Source organism: Rutilus rutilus (assembly GCF_951802725.1).
Source record: "Rutilus rutilus genome assembly, chromosome: 15".
NCBI classification, from domain to species: domain Eukaryota; kingdom Metazoa; phylum Chordata; class Actinopteri; order Cypriniformes; family Leuciscidae; genus Rutilus; species Rutilus rutilus.
In genome coordinates, this window is record NC_140220.1 from 5,744,883 (window position 1) to 5,763,822 (window position 18,940).

The 18,940-nt window shown below is 39.9% G+C and overlaps 3 protein-coding genes across 3 annotated transcripts; all 3 read left to right on the top strand.

Moving 5' to 3' along the window:
* Nucleotides 1-749: 749 nt before the first annotated feature.
* taar10 (trace amine-associated receptor 10) lies at nt 750-1,790 on the top strand (the record flags this gene model as incomplete). Its single annotated transcript, XM_084433298.1, has 1 exon — nt 750-1,790. The coding sequence occupies one exon, from the start codon at nt 750-752 to the stop codon at nt 1,788-1,790; it is 1,041 nt and encodes a 346-aa protein (XP_084289424.1).
* A 4,105-nt stretch (nt 1,791-5,895) lies between these two features.
* On the top strand, nt 5,896-7,236 carry LOC311304874 (trace amine-associated receptor 1-like; the record flags this gene model as incomplete). The annotated part of the gene is made up of 2 exons (XM_084432219.1): nt 5,896-6,553; nt 6,626-7,236. Exons 1-2 carry the CDS (start codon nt 6,226-6,228, stop codon nt 7,234-7,236), a joined length of 939 nt encoding a protein of 312 aa, XP_084288345.1. The 5' UTR covers nt 5,896-6,225.
* Nucleotides 7,237-12,815: 5,579 nt separating this feature from the next.
* LOC311305527 (trace amine-associated receptor 1-like) lies at nt 12,816-13,823 on the top strand (the record flags this gene model as incomplete). The annotated part of the gene is made up of 2 exons (XM_084433299.1): nt 12,816-13,140; nt 13,213-13,823. The coding sequence occupies 2 exons, from the start codon at nt 12,816-12,818 to the stop codon at nt 13,821-13,823; spliced, it is 936 nt and encodes a 311-aa protein (XP_084289425.1).
* Nucleotides 13,824-18,940: the final 5,117 nt, after the last annotated feature.

Below are 18,940 nucleotides of genomic sequence, written 5' to 3' on the forward strand. Positions count from 1 at the left end.
TCTAGTACTAAACACTTACATACGGGGGGAGTACTCTGGGTTCGGGCTGAATTCCGAGCTCGGAGCCCTCCCTCCGGACAGCACGCCATATACGCATTAAACTTACCCATTCAAATTATATGTAAGTGTGAACTCGTGAAATAATCACAGGCAAACCAGAACAGGGAAAACAGAACCAAAACACAATGAAACAAAACAGACATAGAACTACAAGTTAAAGAAACACAATGTTCAGTTTTACAGGATGAATTTTGAGCGTTTAAGCTTTTGAATGATACCTAATTTATGATGATTACAAAAATATGTAATAGGGAAAAAAGGCAATAAAAAAAGTGGGACACTGACAGGTTAACAGACTGCATTCTTTGTTTTTTGCAACTCCAAATAATCCAAAATATTTGTATCCAAATAAAGGGAAAATCTCATGGGAAAAGCTCTCATCCATAAAAAGGATGTAGTGACAGTAGTGAGGCAAAGCAGGAGGGGTGAGAGATATAAATATGTGCTTTCAGCACATTCGCTCTTGCATTGACAGGTAAGGTCTTTGTCATGAATGTCTAATGGTATTATTTCTGTTGAAGCTGCAGGGCTGATAATGTTTTTGTGTGGTTATAGCTTTGAAATCTGATGTAATAATTATTAGTGGTATTTTATTGTGGGGAAAATCACATTGCTGTTATGATGAAAAACATGTCATTGTTGGCTTATCAATAAATGTAAAACATTTTTCTTTTTGTTTTAAACAGACCATGTCTACATATGGACCTGAGACTGGGATTGACCATGGGCCTGTTCTCTGCTTTGAGTCGTTCAACAACTCATGTGTTAAATTTATCTACCCGTCTGAGATTCAGATTTTGTTCTATTTGTTCTTCAGTGCCATAGCGCTTACCACAGTATGTGGAAACCTGCTGGTCATCATTGCCATCATTCATTTCAAGCAGCTGCACACGCCAACAAACTACCTCATCCTGTCGCTGGCCGTGGCCGATCTGCTAATCGGAGGCTTTGTGATGCCTCCCAGTATGATGCGTTCTGTTGAGACTTGCTGGTACTTGGGAGACATGTTCTGTAAAATACACAGCGGTGTTGATATTATGTTATGCATCACATCTCTATTGCACATATCTTTTATCTCTATCGATCGCTATTATGCTGTATGTCACCCTCTTCAGTACCGGAATAAAATCACACCGCCCATTTCCCTCATTATGATTTCCCTATGCTGGGGTCTGGCAGCCTTTGTTGGATTTGCTATGGTTTTTCTAGAACTCAACATTTTGGGTTCAGAGGAGTTTTATTTTGATAACATAGCTTGTAAGGGAGCATGTATTATCTTTCAAACCTACGCAGCCAGCACCATTTCCTCAATTCTTGCTTTTGGCCTTCCTGCAATAATTGCTGTCAGCATATATCTAAAAATTCTCTTTGTTGCACGAAGACAATCAAAATCTATACAGCATTCAGCACACGTGGGCAAGAAAACCAGCATATCTATAAATAAAACTGAGGGGAAAGCAACAAAAACACTTGCAATCATCATGGGGGTATTTTTAGTGAGCATCGCACCCTTTTTCTTTTGTAATCTAGTAGATCCGTATCTTGATCACACAATACCTCCGGCTGTATTTGATGTTTTGTTGTGGATTGGATATTTTAATTCTCTGTGTAACCCTTTTGTGTATGCATTCTTTTATAGATGGTTTAGAAAAGCTCTAAGAATTATTCTTTTGGCCAAAATATTTCAAGTTAATTCTTCTCAACTTGACTTGATGGAAATACGTGATTAGAAATGAAAATTTTTGTGGTAAATAATATATAAATGTAAATAAACCAAAATATCCTGGATATATACAAAATGTCCATGCTATGTAACTAGAAATAATTTCACCTCTGTACAGTAACCATGACTCAAAATAACCAAATCACACATGCATTATTTATAACCTAAACATTTGAGTAAAAAAAATAAAAAAAAAATAATGTGAGATCAGAATTTAGGTATTGCATTACTTTTTTTTTCCCCTCACTGAGCCACTATATCAAACCTGTGCAGGTTAAATGTAGAATATATAATGCTTTATAACATTACATGACAAATGTGAACTAATGTCAAAGTGCATCATGTATCATGCTTTGAGACACATCCATTACATGTATACATAATGTTCAGTTTTGTAAGTAATTCTTAATATTTTGAGTAATCACATGCTGTATTCTCAATATTACACAACAATACATTTGTTTTTATGTTTGTCAAGAATAGAATTTTCTCCTAAAAAAACAAACACTTCTTTTTTTTTAAGTATCAAAGACAGTGCAACTTCCCAAGAAACACAGGAGGAAGTAGCCTCAGCAAGTGAACCCTTGTCTTGTTGTAGAAAATTCAATGAAAGATATCCAAACCCCCCCCCCCCCCCCCCCCCCCCAAAAAAAAATATAGCCTATATAATACAGTGCTTTCAGAAAGCATTTAATCCTTTGCATTTTTCACATTTTATTTTAAACAGTGAAATACTCTTCATTTGACACAATAAGAATATGAATATTAATACACACACACACACACGTATATGTGGTTTTCCAAACGACGTTTGAGTTACAATTCTTATCAACCTACGTCTGTGATTTCATGTACGGATTCGGACTTGACTAACATCTCCGTGTTTATTACCGAGGTAGGAGTGTCTGTGTTTTACATGTGGGCATTGCAGAAGATCACGTGTTCAAAATGTACAAGTACATTTCAGGAATATAACTTAAAAACTGCCATTGAACACAACTTATGAAATTTGATCAAATGTATTTTGAAATTAAGTACTTTTAAAATTAAGCACTTTGAAATATAAAGTAAAACGTCCTAACGTATTTAGTGTTTTGTAAACATTTTATAAAAATTGTAGTATAAAAAAACTAAACATAAATTTATCATCATGATTTTATAGAACTGGGTTCTTAACCCACTGGAATAAAAAGTTTTAACTTATATAATTTACACGTTATGTAAATAAGTGCAGAAATGAAAGTAATCTTACCTGAAACTGATATTACAGTAGCCAGTCTTAACAGTTTACGTGATTTGGCTCTTCTTGTTGATTTCATTTTTTTATTTCTTCGCAGTGTACCGAACACATCTACATCCATTATCGGTGCGCAAAAAGCAGAAACTTGAATACCGGCGCGATAGCGAGAGGTTGTACGGTAGTTCACGTTGACCAAAACACAAAAGAAAAAGCGTTTTGGAAAAAAACATTTTCGGCAATCACAGACATTCGCATTCGGACGGGATTAGATTTCTCTGAGGACCGCCGAGTTTGACGAAAAAACAGTAGGTAATTTGCTCTGGAATTTTTACAGAGGTTGTGTGAGAAAAAGACAGACATGGCAGATTCGGACAGGATTAAAATCTCAAAGTACGTCTGTGAAACAGAAATTTCTCTAACGTCCCCCTGTGAAACTAGTCCCGTCCAAATAGGGCTTATGTGACTATGCACAAATACTGAGTGGCGCTTCTTTTTCTGCAGGAGTGGTAGAGGAGGACCCTTCCCCTAAACATTTTTTTTTCAGGGAGCAGTGTGTATCAAGCCCCGGTGGCCACAGAACTTGGCCCACCAGTTCCCAGCACTTCCCAGTCCAATGATCCCAAGTCCAGAGTCTCCAGCCATCATGGCCGCCATGCCAGAGTCTCTAGCCGTCATGGATGCTGCACCTGAAGCTACTAAGGCGGTCCCTAGGTGTTTAAGACTGGCTGATGTCTGTGCGAGCAGCTGGCATCCCGGTAGTCCCAGCACTTTCATGTCCGGCGGTTCCAGAGTTCCTACCACTGTTGTTTGCACTGCTGGTGACGGCAACAGCCATTCTGTGTGTCTGGGCGTTCAGTTTCTACCGAAGCGGCAGCACCTGATTAAGTTTAGCCTGAGGCGGTGGCATCCACTTGTGAACTCTCAGTCTGCCCTGAAACGACCTAGAGGTCATCCATAAACTCTCAGTCTGTCCTGTCACGACCACAGAGGTCACCTATGAACTCTCTGCTTGTCTCGTCACGACCAGTGAGGCCGTTCTGGTCCCGAGTCTTGGCCAAGGAGGCTGAGCGTTATTTCTGGTTTTCCGTGTCATGGTTTTGATCTTCTGCTTGTCTCCCTGGATTTCCCTGTTTGCCCGTGTCTTACTCTGTTATTATCTGGATTGATTGCACAAGATAAGTTGCTCGTGCGCATTCGAAAGTCTGTATATTTACAATTTTTGCTAAGGTCCCTTTAGGGGCTCCGTAGATCATTTCTGGTGAAGGTTAAATGAAGCTTTGTAAAGCACCGACACATTCCTCTCAAGCTTTTCAACATGTGATGGTGTACGTTTTAGCCAACTGGTGGTCAAAATAAAGAATAGCACCTACCAAATGGCTGTGTCCCGTTACAGTCCCTAGTTTCACTTAAAGGGTCATGAAACCCTAAACTAAATTTTCTGAGATTTTAACAGAGGTATGTGTGTGGAACATCGTTGAAGACAATGTTAGCATCTGTTTGATTTAATTGTAGGGGAAAACTGGTTAATTTTTTTAAATTCTTTTTTCATATTCTGGGATTAAAATCTACATCATGTCCACGTCACAACACTATAGTACTTCGAGGACTCGTCTGTGTCTCATAATTATTCATGAGAATGAGTTTTCTTATCCTATTAGAAGACACTGCCTCTTAAAGGTGCAGTATGTGAGATTGACAGCTAGCGGTTGAAATGGGTACTGCAGTCCAAATTCAAAATATTTGACGGAGGAATATTTGCTCAAAAATATTTGAGAGAGGGAACACTCACGCGGGTTCCCAGATTGAGGACACGCAACAGGAACAAGGGCAATTGACGATGGAATGCGAGACTTACACTGTAAGTTCATGAGTTGATTTTTGATGAGTTGATATCGCGTTTTAATATGCTCCCGTTCAAAGAGATTTTTAGATGGGTGCGGAGGCTTTTCAGGTAACCTGTGGTGGCGAAATACTATTGGGTAAATTGGCAATGTGCGGTATCACACACACCAAAATAAAAACAAACATTCCGACACGGAACACACATTTCAAAGCAAAATATCTGGCTGTAGCATTGTTTTTCAGAGAAACAAGTATGTGAACTCAGCATGTTTCCTAAATATCTGCACACATATTACGGTATTTTTATGCTTCAGTACAGTCAAAAACTTACATACAGCACCTTTAATTATTCATGACACCACATGGTGCTTTCCAATACAGACGTGTCAAACTGTGAGAACGCGGCAGCATAATAGATGAGAGAGGCGTTCATGGGTAGCAAAGTGTTTGTTTTTCCCCGCGACGCATGCCATGTCTAGACTCTGGCTATCATCAACAGACACATCAAAACTGTTTGTTTGTCGCAAAGCATTTTTCTCGAGAAGTGAATGTGTTTTGTCGTTTAAAAACCTTTATAATGATCATGTTAGCTTATCTATAATGCATCTATAATGCGAGATGGGCGCCGCAGTTCAGAGAATCGGATCTGTCGGACGTCAATTCATCCACTTCTCTCGAAATACATGAAAGTTAGTGGCCGGCAAAGTTGGAGAAGAATAGAGTAAACTTTATAGTTACTTACACAATGTGTTTCTGATATGAATAAAACACATCATCAATTTATAATTGAAAGGATTGATATATATAATAAAAATAAACGTTTACTAAGCAATCTGGAACGATGCTTTCTGTGTTACAGACCATGAGGTGACAACAGGTGTAATGCTAATTAGAGAAAGCACTGCATTTTTTTCTTCTTTCTTTTGTCCATCATAAAGATAAGGCCATCCAATTGGTGAGAAAAGGGATGTACTATTGGGATTTTGCTTTACTATAAATCTGGTCTCTCAGACTCCACAAGGTGCCTTTGCCACTTGAAAAAAAGAGGTATGGGTCTGGATGGTAAAGTCATGCTATACTGGACTTTGTTTGCAGATAAATATAAAGTAATCTGTGATCATTATTTCATCAAAACCAATTTATAGTTTAGATTTTCTTTTTTTTTTTTAATGATTTTATTGTACATTTGCTATTTGTGTGCAATTAGAAAACCAATTTAAAAGCTTATACTGTCATTATGATTACAGTAGAACAACAGTAATATTAACAGTAATAATATATATATATAAGCTTAAATGTTTGCTAGTGTTGGCAGCTAACCTTTTTCTTTACTACAGATCGGTGAATCAGAATTGTGTAAATGGATGCACAAATCAACATCAGCCAATATGGAATCCTGGAAAAGCCTTTTCTTTGTTATGAGCTTAGTAACACGTCTTGTCAGAGGTTTGTCTATCCTTTGGAAACTCGAATATTACTCTACATCCTTTTTAGTGTCTCTTCTATTGTCACTATCATAGGAAACATGTTGGTGATCATAACAGTCATTCATTTCAAGCAGCTTCACACACCAACTAACTACCTCATCCTGTCGCTGGCCATGGCCGATCTGCTTGTAGGAGGAGTTGTGATGCCTCCCAGCATGCTGCGCTCCATCGAGACATGCTGGTATCTGGGAGATTTGTTCTGTAAAATACACAGCAGTCTTGATGTGACTTTGTGCACTGCGTCTATTTTAAACCTCTGTATCATTTCTTTAGACAGATATTATGCCATATGTTACCCTTTTCAATATCACAGTAAAATGACATCACTGGCCACATTAGTTATGATTATTATCAGCTGGACTGTTTCAGCTGCTCTGGGGTTTGGCATGATCTTCATGGAGCTTAATATTCTTGGCATTGTAGATTTTTACTATGAGAACATATATTGTGATGGAGGCTGCTTTGTGTTTCAGAGTAAAGCTGGAGCTAGTGTATTCTCATTAATCTGTTTTTACGTTCCCGCTTTTGTCATGCTCTGCATGTATCTGAAAATCTTACATGTGGCTAAACGGCAGGTGCAGGCCATTCAGAGTGTGAATTCTGAATTAAAAAAAGAGGGAAAAGCCACCAAGACTTTAGCCATCATCATGGGGGCGTTTCTGACTTTCTGGATTCCCTTTTTTCTTTGTAATCTTATAGATCCCTTCATTGGGTATTCTGTACCTCCACTGCTGTTTGACTTGTTCCTGTGGGTCGGCTACTATAATTCTACATGTAATCCCATAGTGTACGCCTTCTTTTACACCTGGTTCAGAAATGCATTCAGAATCATTCTATCCAAAAGAGTATTTCAGACTAATTCTTCAAGAACAATGCTGTTGTAATAATGAAACGCTTATAAAAATGCATTTCTTGATGTTTCACTTTTTGAGTAGGCCTAGTACATATTGCAATTTAACTGAACCTTTCTCAGAGGAGTGCAAAACAAATCTGTTTTTTTAAGACTCTTGCATGTGATTGTTTGTGCCTGCATATATGAGTGCTGGATGTCTTTGCATTCAGGGCTATTCCAGTCCACCCAGTGTTTATCTTTGGCCCTCTTATGGACCCTTATGAATTAAATTCTAATAAACTGTGTAAAAACTGCATGGTCAGTGCTAGAATAATAATTAATAACATAAAAACCGACCCATACACATATTTCTAAATGACTGTGCATTTTATATAATTTTTTTATTAACTAATTCAACATGACAGAAGCACCAAGTACATATTTCAGAAAATAATATGAATGTAAGATGTACAAAACGCGTTTACTAAGGTATTTGTAATATACTTATTGTAGTTTGTCTACTGTAACTTTTTCAGGTTATTTAAAACCAAATAATATACTGTATTTCACAAAGATATTTTATTTAAATAATTTGAGTTTCAACTTACTCAACTAGTTTATTTTGGGGGGTGTTTACATGATTAGGTATAATTTCTTGAATGCAGTGGTTCTCAAATCTATTTCTACAGGCCCATCGCTATCTGACATCCAGTCAAGTTAGTACAGCACTCAACTATTGAGCTGATGAGTTGAATCAGCATGATAGATAAGGGAGATTTCCTATAGGAATGCAATGAGATCCACTGCTTTAATTAATCTGCTTTTACAATAACTCAGACAACACATGCAAATAAACAGTCATTCCACAAAAGGAGTGCCATTTGTGTACTGTAAGAATTGATCAATTAGGAAATGCCGGACAGTCTGTTTCGGGGGTGACCAGACCCTGAGAGGACAAAAGGACCTCTCTGGAGATTACCATTTGAACTGGCCCTCGTGCACCATTGAGACGAAAGTCTCACCTCCGAGTCATCTCTTTCCCTCTCCCCTCACCCCCTCTCTCTCATGCTCAGATGAGCACCTGAATTCACCCAAGAAAATGTATAGTTTAATGTGAATGATTATCACAGAGTATTTTTCATGTTTGGTATCATTTAAAATGTCACAGTGCGACTGGTACAAATGTCTCACTTTCAATAAGTAAAACAAAAGGTAATAAGGTTTTTAAGAGTTTAAAGAGAACTGACTAACAAAGGAAGGTGGTCTCTCAAGACAAATGGTGATGGTACATGAGGCTGAGAGATCTCTCAGCCTCATGTATTTCTCAATGTTGGGTTGCATCTTTTCTCTTTATTCTGGAGCATTTGATGTTTTGTATCAATTATCTTTGAATTGATTATGAAATTGGCATGATACTTTGACCTGACATAATAAATTGTTAGATTTGATTATTCTAACTGACTTTGACATTATTTTCATTTAAGAGTTAAACGGAATAGTCAAACATTAGCTCATAATTAATGATCCACAGATATCATTAAAACCTTTTCATTTATGGAGTCAGATTATTCATTATTCATTCATGCTGAATGAATCCCCGCATCTCGCCAGAAGATGGCGCCTGAAGGTGAATCATCCATTCATTTTCCAACCACTGGTCCTTTTTAATTGATTAATTGTTTAATTAAGGTTTATGAATGCTAGTTCAGTCAGGACCACTTCGCCAAGTATGGATAAATAGATTTATTGCGATAATATAGCATACAGTTAGTGTTGGCGGTATGGATCTGTTCTGGGCAAAACTCCCACGCCTGTCCATGCAGCTATGCCTGGATAGAACGGGAGAGCAGCAAGGCAAACCCCCCATAGGGTACAGAACAGAACCAGTATATGCATGATTACAATTCTCAATTACATGAGTTGAAATGAGCAATTACATGTGAAATAAAAATTTGCCAAGATTACACTGTAAAGAAAACAAGTGATCAGAAAGATGAAGGTTTGTTAGGAGGAGTTGGGGTTGGAGGAGGGAGTTAAGATGCGAGCAGCAAGCTATGAGGGAAATGCTGAAGGAGTGTGAGATTTAAGTGTGCCGCTGAGATAGATATCGACACCGGATTGGACCACGTCATGAACAGCTGGCTAACAGCTGATGCGGGCTTGGCTGACGTGGCCTGCCTGAACTAACGCGATGCTTGATTTTCCATGACAGCATTCTAGATACATATTTTCACTACTACTGGAGCTGCCAGTTTGCTAAGTTTCAAATGATTATTAAACAGCAAGCACAAACTATGCAAACGCAGCAGCCCTACTGGCGCAGTCCGAATTCGTTTACTCATTTTCATTCACTCCTTCAAGTGGACAAATTTAGTAATTTTGGGAATAGTAAGTAATGTTGGGAATAGTGAATATGTATGGGTGCGCTTTCGAACGCAGCTATTGTTTTCTATGCGTGTACGTGCACCAGCAGCCCCACTTGGCATCTGTCCACGGCGCCCGGATACGACTAAATGTACATTCTGACTTCACCCTGTGCTGCAAGATACATTACATTTATTTTTTACAGTTATTTTACAGCTTGAATAAAGTCTAAACATGTAGGAACAGTGTATCGTAGGCTTAATAGACGTAATCCTTTCTAATCTTTCTTTTAGCTCTGTTTTGCCATTTTTCCCATACTAACCTGAGTGCGAAATATACTGTCATGATGACATTCACTGGCGTGTGCTTCCTACTGGAGGTAACTAACAGGTCACAACGGTCACAACACACTACTATTTTAATAGAGGAGCAATAATGGACGAAACACTCAATAAAGTTGGGAAATACCCTGAATTAACCGGAATCTTTAATTCAGTTCACGTATGCCCGCCCTATGCCTGAGGTAAAATGTTCAGTGACTGAGGATAGCAAGCAAGCAACGATTGTGATTTAACTGTACAATGTACAGTCATAACATAACATACAGTACAGACATTATCTTAATTTCATAATGTCCTTAAACATAACAATATTATTGACTTCCACAACGGACAGTAGGTTGTGCGATACCTGGCTGTGAGTTGTCCTTGTCCTATGGCGCTGCGCTTCTCGGCCAGTTTTTGACCGCCTTTACTCAAATACAGTAATAACTTCACTAAAGCAGTCCAAGCCATCACTGCTAGTTCTAAAGTGACATTTTGAATAAGTAACGGAGGCGTGTCATGAGTCCGCCTGTTGTTTAACTATAAACTGCAGCTTTGAATCAGTGGCGGAAGAAAGTAGCTCCACACAAAATGGGCCCGTTTCAAAGACTGTGATGGCGCGGTTAATTTTTATATTTTCATTTTTTTAAATGTACGTTCAAAACACTATGCTTTGTATTATATTACCGTTGCATCAAATTGCAATCAAATTACAAGAAACAATTTAACGCTACTGTGAAGGTGTTTCTTAATACAGCGGCTGGTCAAATTCTCTGAAGTTGTGAAAACACTAATGTGGTGTTTTCTTTTGCTATTTGAGAGGGATTTTAAAGACAACGTGCTTGTTAAGTTATATAGGCTACTTGTGCCGTCGAAATTCGAACTGTTGTATATAAGCAATATCACACTCGCAATCCTGTGAAATGGCTCCAAGCAGATAAAACAATGTTTAGTAATTTTACTATTTACAAGAAAGTGGTATTGCTGACTGATATCACAGTACGCACTAACCACTAGCTAAGGTCACTGATCTTATGAATATCTTTAAATCATTTTGTAGCCTACCTGATTTTTCTGGGTACAAGTGAAATAGTATTTCTTTATGTAGTTTAGATATTGCCTGAAATTATAATAAAATATAGTTAATGGCAGACATAGCAACAGCCACCATTTCTGATAAGGTGGAACTAAGTATTATGGTGGATGTTTCTATATAATGGAGGCTGCTTTGGGTGCTGTTGTTGTTGGTGCTATTTTACAGGTACACATAAAAAAGTGTATTGTAAACTATGATGTATAAAAAGGTATTTTTCCTTTAAAGGGGACCTATTATGCCCCTTTTCACAAGATGTAAAATAAGTCTCTGATGTCACCAGAGTGTGTATGTGAAGTTTTAGCTCAAAATACCCAACAGATAATTTTTTACAGCATGTTTAAATTGTCACTTTTTGGTGCTCAGAAAAACGCGCTGTTTTAGTGTGTGCCCTTTAAATGCGAATAAGCTGCTGCTGCACGGCACAGGGGGCGGAGCTTCATGAGTTTGCGCTCAGTCTCAGGACAATTTCATCTCACGGAATGATGATAATATCAGAAACTCTCAGTAACGGTGTTCATTTCTACCCAGAGTCGGACAATAATGCCTACAGAGTCAGAGTGCTGTATGGAGATGGAACAGGTATAGTTTAGTTTAATTACGGTTATAACGTATTTGTGATCTGCTTGTATGTATCCACTATTAATAGCCTACAAGTCTGCTGTTTCGGACCAGGTCCGAATGATGATCAAAAATATACTGATGAGTTTAATAAAGTTTATTGTACATCACAAAAAAGATGAAGCGTCAGTTTTACTCCAGAAAATCACCGTAAGAGCTGAGTAAACACAGTATAAGAAGTGCATAAGTACATAAACGAATTTCAGTAGAGTTGAGGGAGCATTTTCTTTGAAAACAAAATAATTCCACCTCGTCTTCAGCGGCTGCCTCAGATTTCGGGAGTAAATAGAGAGAGCTATGTGGATTAATACATCCAGCCACACAACACCTACAACGCTTGGGAGACATTCTCGTCAGTGCAGCAATGGCGGATGTGTACAACTCGCTGTGAACTCGATCAGGGCGGGTCTATGTTAAAATGGCAGTGTCTGTCAACACTTGTGGGCGGGGCCTGTGGCTTTAGTGACGTCACTAAAGCCGCATTCTGAAAACAGGTCGTTGGGAGACACTGCGTATGATTTATGGGGATTAATAAAAAAGGAGTGAGTGTATTTTTATCACTATTGGGTGGTTGTGTACACACACTGCCAACACACATTTATGTCCAAACAGCATGCAAAAGTGAATTTTGCATAATAGGTCCACTTTCAATTCTAAATTTCAAAATAGCACCATGCATGGCAGTCCTTTCATGGAATGACTCCTATCAGAAGGTAATTCTTTTTAGTGAATTAACTTTTCTTTTCAGAATAAAAACCTGTTTAAATGAAATGCAGTTTCAGGGCCTTGTTGATCTTTTGAAAGGCATTTTGTTGACTGTTGGGAAGACTATGTTACCTTGGAAGCTCAAATGTTGTGTGATTTGACAGGGGGGAGGTTGTTATGAAACTCTTGTTCTATAAATGTGCAGCACTCAAAATCTGCTCCATGATATAGTTTTGGTTTATAGAAGGAAAGGTAAGAATTTGGATGAGAGTCTGTGAAACAGATTTCATGTAAATGAACTGTATTTATAATTGAATAGCTCATACGATTACCTATATTGGTAATTTAAGTGGCACAGAAACAAAGTGGTTTTAAAGTATAGGTTATTTATTTTTATAACAACATGGTTTTCTTGACTTTATGCAGACATTTAATGTTCTAAATGATCATAACATTATTGAAATTTATGTTGCAGGCTGAAATTAAGTTTTCCCTTGTTTTAAACAGAGAAGCTGAATTGTGTAAATGGACGTAATAATCAGAAGCCAAAATGGAATCCTGGAAAAGCCTTTTCTTTGTTATGAGTTTAGTAACACGTCTTGTCCGAAGTTTGTCTATCCTTTGGAAACTCGAATATTACTCTACATCCTTTTTAGTGTCTCTTCGATTGTCACTATCATAGGAAACATGTTGGTGATCATAACGGTCATTCATTTCAAGCAGCTTCACACACCAACTAACTACCTCATCCTGTCGCTGGCCGTGGCCGATCTGCTTGTAGGAGGAGTTGTGATGCCTCCCAGCATGCTGCGCTCCATCGAGACGTGCTGGTATCTGGGAGATTTGTTCTGTAAAATACACAGCAGTCTTGATGTGACTTTGTGCACTGTGTCTATTTTAAACCTCTGTATCATTTCTTTAGACAGATATTATGCCATATGTTACCCCTTTCAATATCACAGTAAAATGACATCACTGGCCACACTAGTTATGATTATTATCTGCTGGACTGTTTCAGCTGCTCTGGGGTTTGGCATGATCTTCATGAAGCTTAATATTCTTGGCATTGAAGATTTTTACTATGAGAACATTAAATGTGATGGAAGTTGCACATTGTTTCAGAGCAGAGCATCATCTACCGCAATGTCATTGGCCTGTTTTTACGTTCCCGCTTTTGTCATGCTCTGCATGTATCTGAAAATCTTACATGTGGCTAAACGGCAGGTGCAGGCCATTCAGAGTGTGAATTCTGAATTAAAAAAAGAAGGAAAAGCCACCAAGACTTTAGCCATCATCATGGGGGTGTTTCTGACTTTCTGGACACCTTTTTTCCTTTGTAATGTTATCGATCCCTTCATTGGGTATTCTGTACCTCCACTGCTGTTTGACTTGTTCTTTTGGGTCGGATATTATAATTCTACATGTAATCCCATAGTGTACGCCTTCTTTTACAGCTGGTTCAGACATGCATTCAGAATCATTCTATCAAAAGCAATATTTCAGACAAATTCTTCAAGAACAACACTGATGTAATAATGAAACCGATCATATGCAAATTCATCTCTTGATATCTTTTTTTCTGATTGGTACATAATGTAATTTTCTTTTATTGAATTTTCTATGAGATTTCTTAACTGAACTTTTATACTTAAAGAAATGCAAAACTAATGTGTATTAAGAAAAACAAGAAAATGTAAATTAGAATAAAGTTTGACTGTGTGAAAAATGCACAGTCAGTGCTATAAAACCTCTCCCCTCCATAAATACACTTTCAACGTAAACCTTAAAAGCACTTGAGACAAGATGAAAAAGAATTTGACCCTAATGCCTGGCTCACACTATAGTGTGAGCCAGGCATTAGGGTCAAATTCTTTTTCATCAAAAAAAAAAAAAAACCCTCATCAGTTGAATGTATATTTATCATGTGGCAAATTTCTACATAAAATTATTACATTAATAAAGCTGTACGTAATCATGTCTGTTGGATGTAATCAAACTAGTTCTATCTGAATTATCACAATTACATTGACCTAATGTAATTTTTCTTCAAATCAAACTGAACTGTATTACATTGACCTAATGTGATTTTCCTTAAAATCAAACTGAACTGTATTACATTGACCTAATGTAATTTTCTTGAAAATTAAACTTAACTATATTACATTGACTTAATGTAATTTTCTAGAAAATTAAACTTAACTATATTACATTTACCTAATATAATTTTCTAGAAAATTAAACTTAATTGTATTACATTGACCAGATGTCATTTTCCTTGAAAGTCAAACTTACTGTATTAAATTGAACTAATGTAATTTTTCCAGAGTCAATGTAACTTATGTATTACATGGAACAATGTGTTTTTCTAGTAGGTCTAACAGAATGTCACAACCTAATGCAATTTTTCTAGAGTAAAATATACAAAAATGACAATATTGTGCTGATCTTAGAATTGCTTGCATACATTGTTTTGCAATTATTTTCAGACTGTTGAATGTGCATTCAAGTATATTGTGCAAGTATATTGTAGGCCTATAGACCCCTTTTCAGTTAGTAAACATGGTGACTTTTTTTGTGGGCGGAGCTTAGGTGGAGGCAGAACGATCCCTCTGGCTGCTTCACTAACGCTAGTTAGCAAGTTTTGTTAGCTTGTTTTTTAACAATTACTGGAGAAAATCAGATTTTATCTTAATGTGCAAAGTCACTCACTGTCCAGGACCGCGATTGTTATTTTCAAAAGTTAATTTTAACAGACGGAACCAGATTGGCTGACCTGTACACACTCAGTCAATGGATGGATGATCTGACAGGGTTAACGTTAACGGTACTTCCGGTTGACTGGCCTGACTTCTACACCTACCCGATAGAGAAACGTCTCGGTTACCAATGTAACCCTCGTTCCCTGAAGGAGGGAACGGAGACTTAGTCGATCATACCGACTGATGGGGATCATGCCAGGGAGCCAGATATCTTCGATATAGTATACAAATCAAGCCAAATGAGCTTTGGCAGGTGCGCAATCCACGGCCCGTCCTGCAGCGCGGGTATAACAGGGAATTAGATGCTCCCACCATTCATTTTTTTCCGCTGAGGACCCGAGCGGAACCCGGTCAGCGGTGGTCCAGTAATAGTGGCAAGTCTCCGTTCCCTCCTTCAGGGAACGAGGGTTACATTGGTAACCGAGACGTTCCCTTTCAGTCGGGTAACGTTCGACTTAGTCGATCGTACCGACTGATGGGATCCTCTAACACGCCACTATTACTGCCACCTTCCAGTGCCCAGAAGAAAGCCTCCTAATCTCTTAGGAGTTATTGTGAGAAAACACATATGGCCTGGGCGAATACGGGCAGGACAACATATGGACAAGAATAGTTCCGGCTAACGGGGGAACCATAAGTGGCAACTGCTGTTGCCAAGGGAAAACACGAGCCTAATGCTGCATTCACACCAAACGCGAATATGCGTCTAAATTCGCGCCTGCCGCGTCTAGTTATACGCGTGACCACTTTGTGTTCGTTCGCGCGTCAAGAGCGAAATCGACGCGCGTAAAAACAAAAGTTTGAAGCGAAATTTACGCGCGTCAGAGGCGAAATCCGGAGGCGAAAGTTTCTAAACCCGTTGGCGGCCATCTTTTTTAGATGTTTATCGAGCATTAGCATTAGCATTAATCGAGAGAGTCACCGCTCGTATATGCTCTGGAGAGCAGAAACAGCTGCGTAGGGGACATCGTCGCTGTACTCAGGTCCACCAGACCTTCCGGAGGGTTTCAGGAGTTTCACAATTTGCTCCAGGAGCTAGGTTTGGTGGACCTAACGGTGAGGACGCTGACGAGGACAGCGTAGGCCGTATAGGCCTCGGCCTCGAGTGGTCGCTGCCTGATGAGCCCGCGCTGTACAGCCCGGCGCGAGGTTCACCCTCGCCCGCACCAACCTAATCTGTCATTTATTTTTGTTTTGATAATAAATGGAGCCAGCCTTCAAAAGTGAAACCTGTCCTGTGATTTTTATTTTTTTGTTTTTATACACTAAATTGTGTTTGTTGTCTTTACATTAGATTAATAATGTTTCATATAATCTAGAATAGATATGGAATAAATAGCATTCAATACAAAATGAGTATCTCTCATATATTGAAATCGAGTTTTATGTTTTTATTTGCTTTGTTGTGCATTTTAGTCATATTACAAAATAATTTATTGAGGCCAATCATAAAATAACATTATAAACTGTCACTTCACCACGTGACAGCAGCAAGCAGGCTCCTGATTGGTTAACGCGGCGAGAATTGACGCAGAAGTTCAGATTTTTCAACTCGAAACGCGTGAATGCACAAATAGCACTAATAAAATCATTCGCACGTAACGCGCTTAACACGCCATTCGCGCGAATGAGGCGTATTCGCATCTACCGCGGCGCGCTCTACGCCCCATTCTAGCCGCAGGAATTAGCAACCCGTAGCAACCCGACATGAGCGTGCTTGACTCAAGGGTGCCCTCTGTTTGAAGAGAGCACCTGAGAAGCTACTGGCTCAACACGTAAGCTATAAAACCTAGCAAACGTATTAGGTGTCACCCAACCCGCAGCTCTACAAACATCTGCCAGCGAGGCACCCTGCGCCAGCGCCCAGGAAGCAGCAACACTCCAGGTGGAGTGGGCATGCAACCCTGGGGGACAAGGTACACTTTGGGTATCGTACGCCAAGATGATGGCATCCACTATCCAGTGGGCCAGCCTTTGCTTAAAGACTGCCTTCCCTTTCTGCAGGCCTCCGAAACAGATGAAGAGCTGATCTGGTTCTAAAGCTTTGCGTTCTGTCCAGATAAGTCCGTAAGGCACGGACTGGACAGAGAAAAGCTAGGGTTGAGTCTGCCTCCTCCAGGGGCAGCGCTTGCAAGTTCACCACTTGATCTCGAAAGGGAGTAGTGGGAACTTTCGGCACATATCCGGGCCGAGGTCTCAGTGTCACCTGAGAGTCAGCCGGCCCGAATTCCAGGCACGATTCGTCTACCGAGAAAGCGTGCAGGTCCCCTACTCTCTTGATAGAAGCCAGTGCAAGCAAGAGAATTGTCTTGAGAGACAGAATTTTTAACTCCACTGTCCGCAGGGGCTCAAAGGGAGGTCTCTGAAGTGCTGTTAACACCAGAGATAGGTCCCAAGAGGCTATGGAAGAGATGCGAGGAGGGTTCAACCTCCTTGCTCCCTTAAGGAACCTGATGATCAGATCGTGCTTCCCCAGGGATTTGTGTGCAGCAATAGAGGCAATATACACTTTGAGGGTGGAGGGAGACAGCCCTCGCTCCAACCCCAATAAGGGGCAACTAGCAAGACCTGCTCCTCTTCCTCCCTGACTCTGCACAGTAACTGTGGAATAAGGCTCACCGGGGGAAACGCATACTTGCGTAGACCTGTCGGCAAGCTGTGTGCCAGTGCATCCACACCGAGAGAGTCCTTGGTTAGTGAATAAAACAACTGGCAGTGGGTCGTTTCTGGAGAGGCAAACAGGTCTACCTGTGCGGCCCCGAAACGATCCCAGATCAGCTGAACCGATTGGGGGGTGGAGTCGCCATTCCGTAGGCTTTATTTGCTGTCGTGAGAGCCTGTCGGCGGCACGATTGAGCAGACGTGGAAAATGAATGGCACATGCTTCTGACTCCACCAAAGGAGGAGACGGGCGAGTTGTGTCAGATGATGTGAACGTGCACCACCTTGCTTGTTGATGTACGACACGGTCGTGGTATTGTCCGATCTGACCAGTACATGCTTGCTGAGCAGCGGCGTTTTGAGGCGTCTTAAAGCAAGTAGTACTGCTAACAACTCGAGGCAATTGATATGCCAATGCATAGGACACACCGGCCCGGACAGCATCAACACAGCATCTGACCATGGTTGGAAGGTTTTCCGGCAAGTTCGAGAAATCGCCTTTCCACGCCCTCCATGGGGCCCGGCCAAGAAGCCAATGCTGAAGTGGTCTCATATGTAACAACCCCAGCGGCGTGACTGCCGCTGCGGAAGCCATCTGAAAGTATTTCAGTGGAACCACCTTCCTGCTCTTGAAAATGCATCCTAACAGTTCAGCATCGACTGGGCACGATCCTCCGTTAGACGTGCCGTCTGTTTGACCGAGTCCAACTCCATACCGAGAAAAGAGATGCTCTGCCCGGGGGTGAGCTTGCTCTTTTCCCAGTTGACTAGCCTGACGTCGTCATACTCAGATTCTAGTCAGAATGTGAGTCTGATACTGTTCCATTGAGTTTTGATTATGGGGCGTGTTTCAACCGAACCAGGAAGGAAAATGCCTCTGCACTCAATTGGATAGTCAACGACTCTGCCTACAACCAATCAGAGCAACGGAGTAAGTGACGTATGTTTTTCATTCATGTTTCCGATCTACAAATGCCTTGATCGCGGTTCTCTGTTCCTCTTTTAAAATGAATCCGCTGTCGATATCATCTATAACAGTCGCGATGGCGGAATCTACACATAATGTTTTATAAACAAAGTTCGAGAGTAGCACGTTCAAATAATCAATCCAATCAACTTGTCATCAAACAATGACCGTCTATGTTCTACACTATCAGCATGAGAGGAAGCATATATTTCACTCAGTCAACTCACCTAACATTCCTTGACAGTTTTCAGCATCCCTCCACT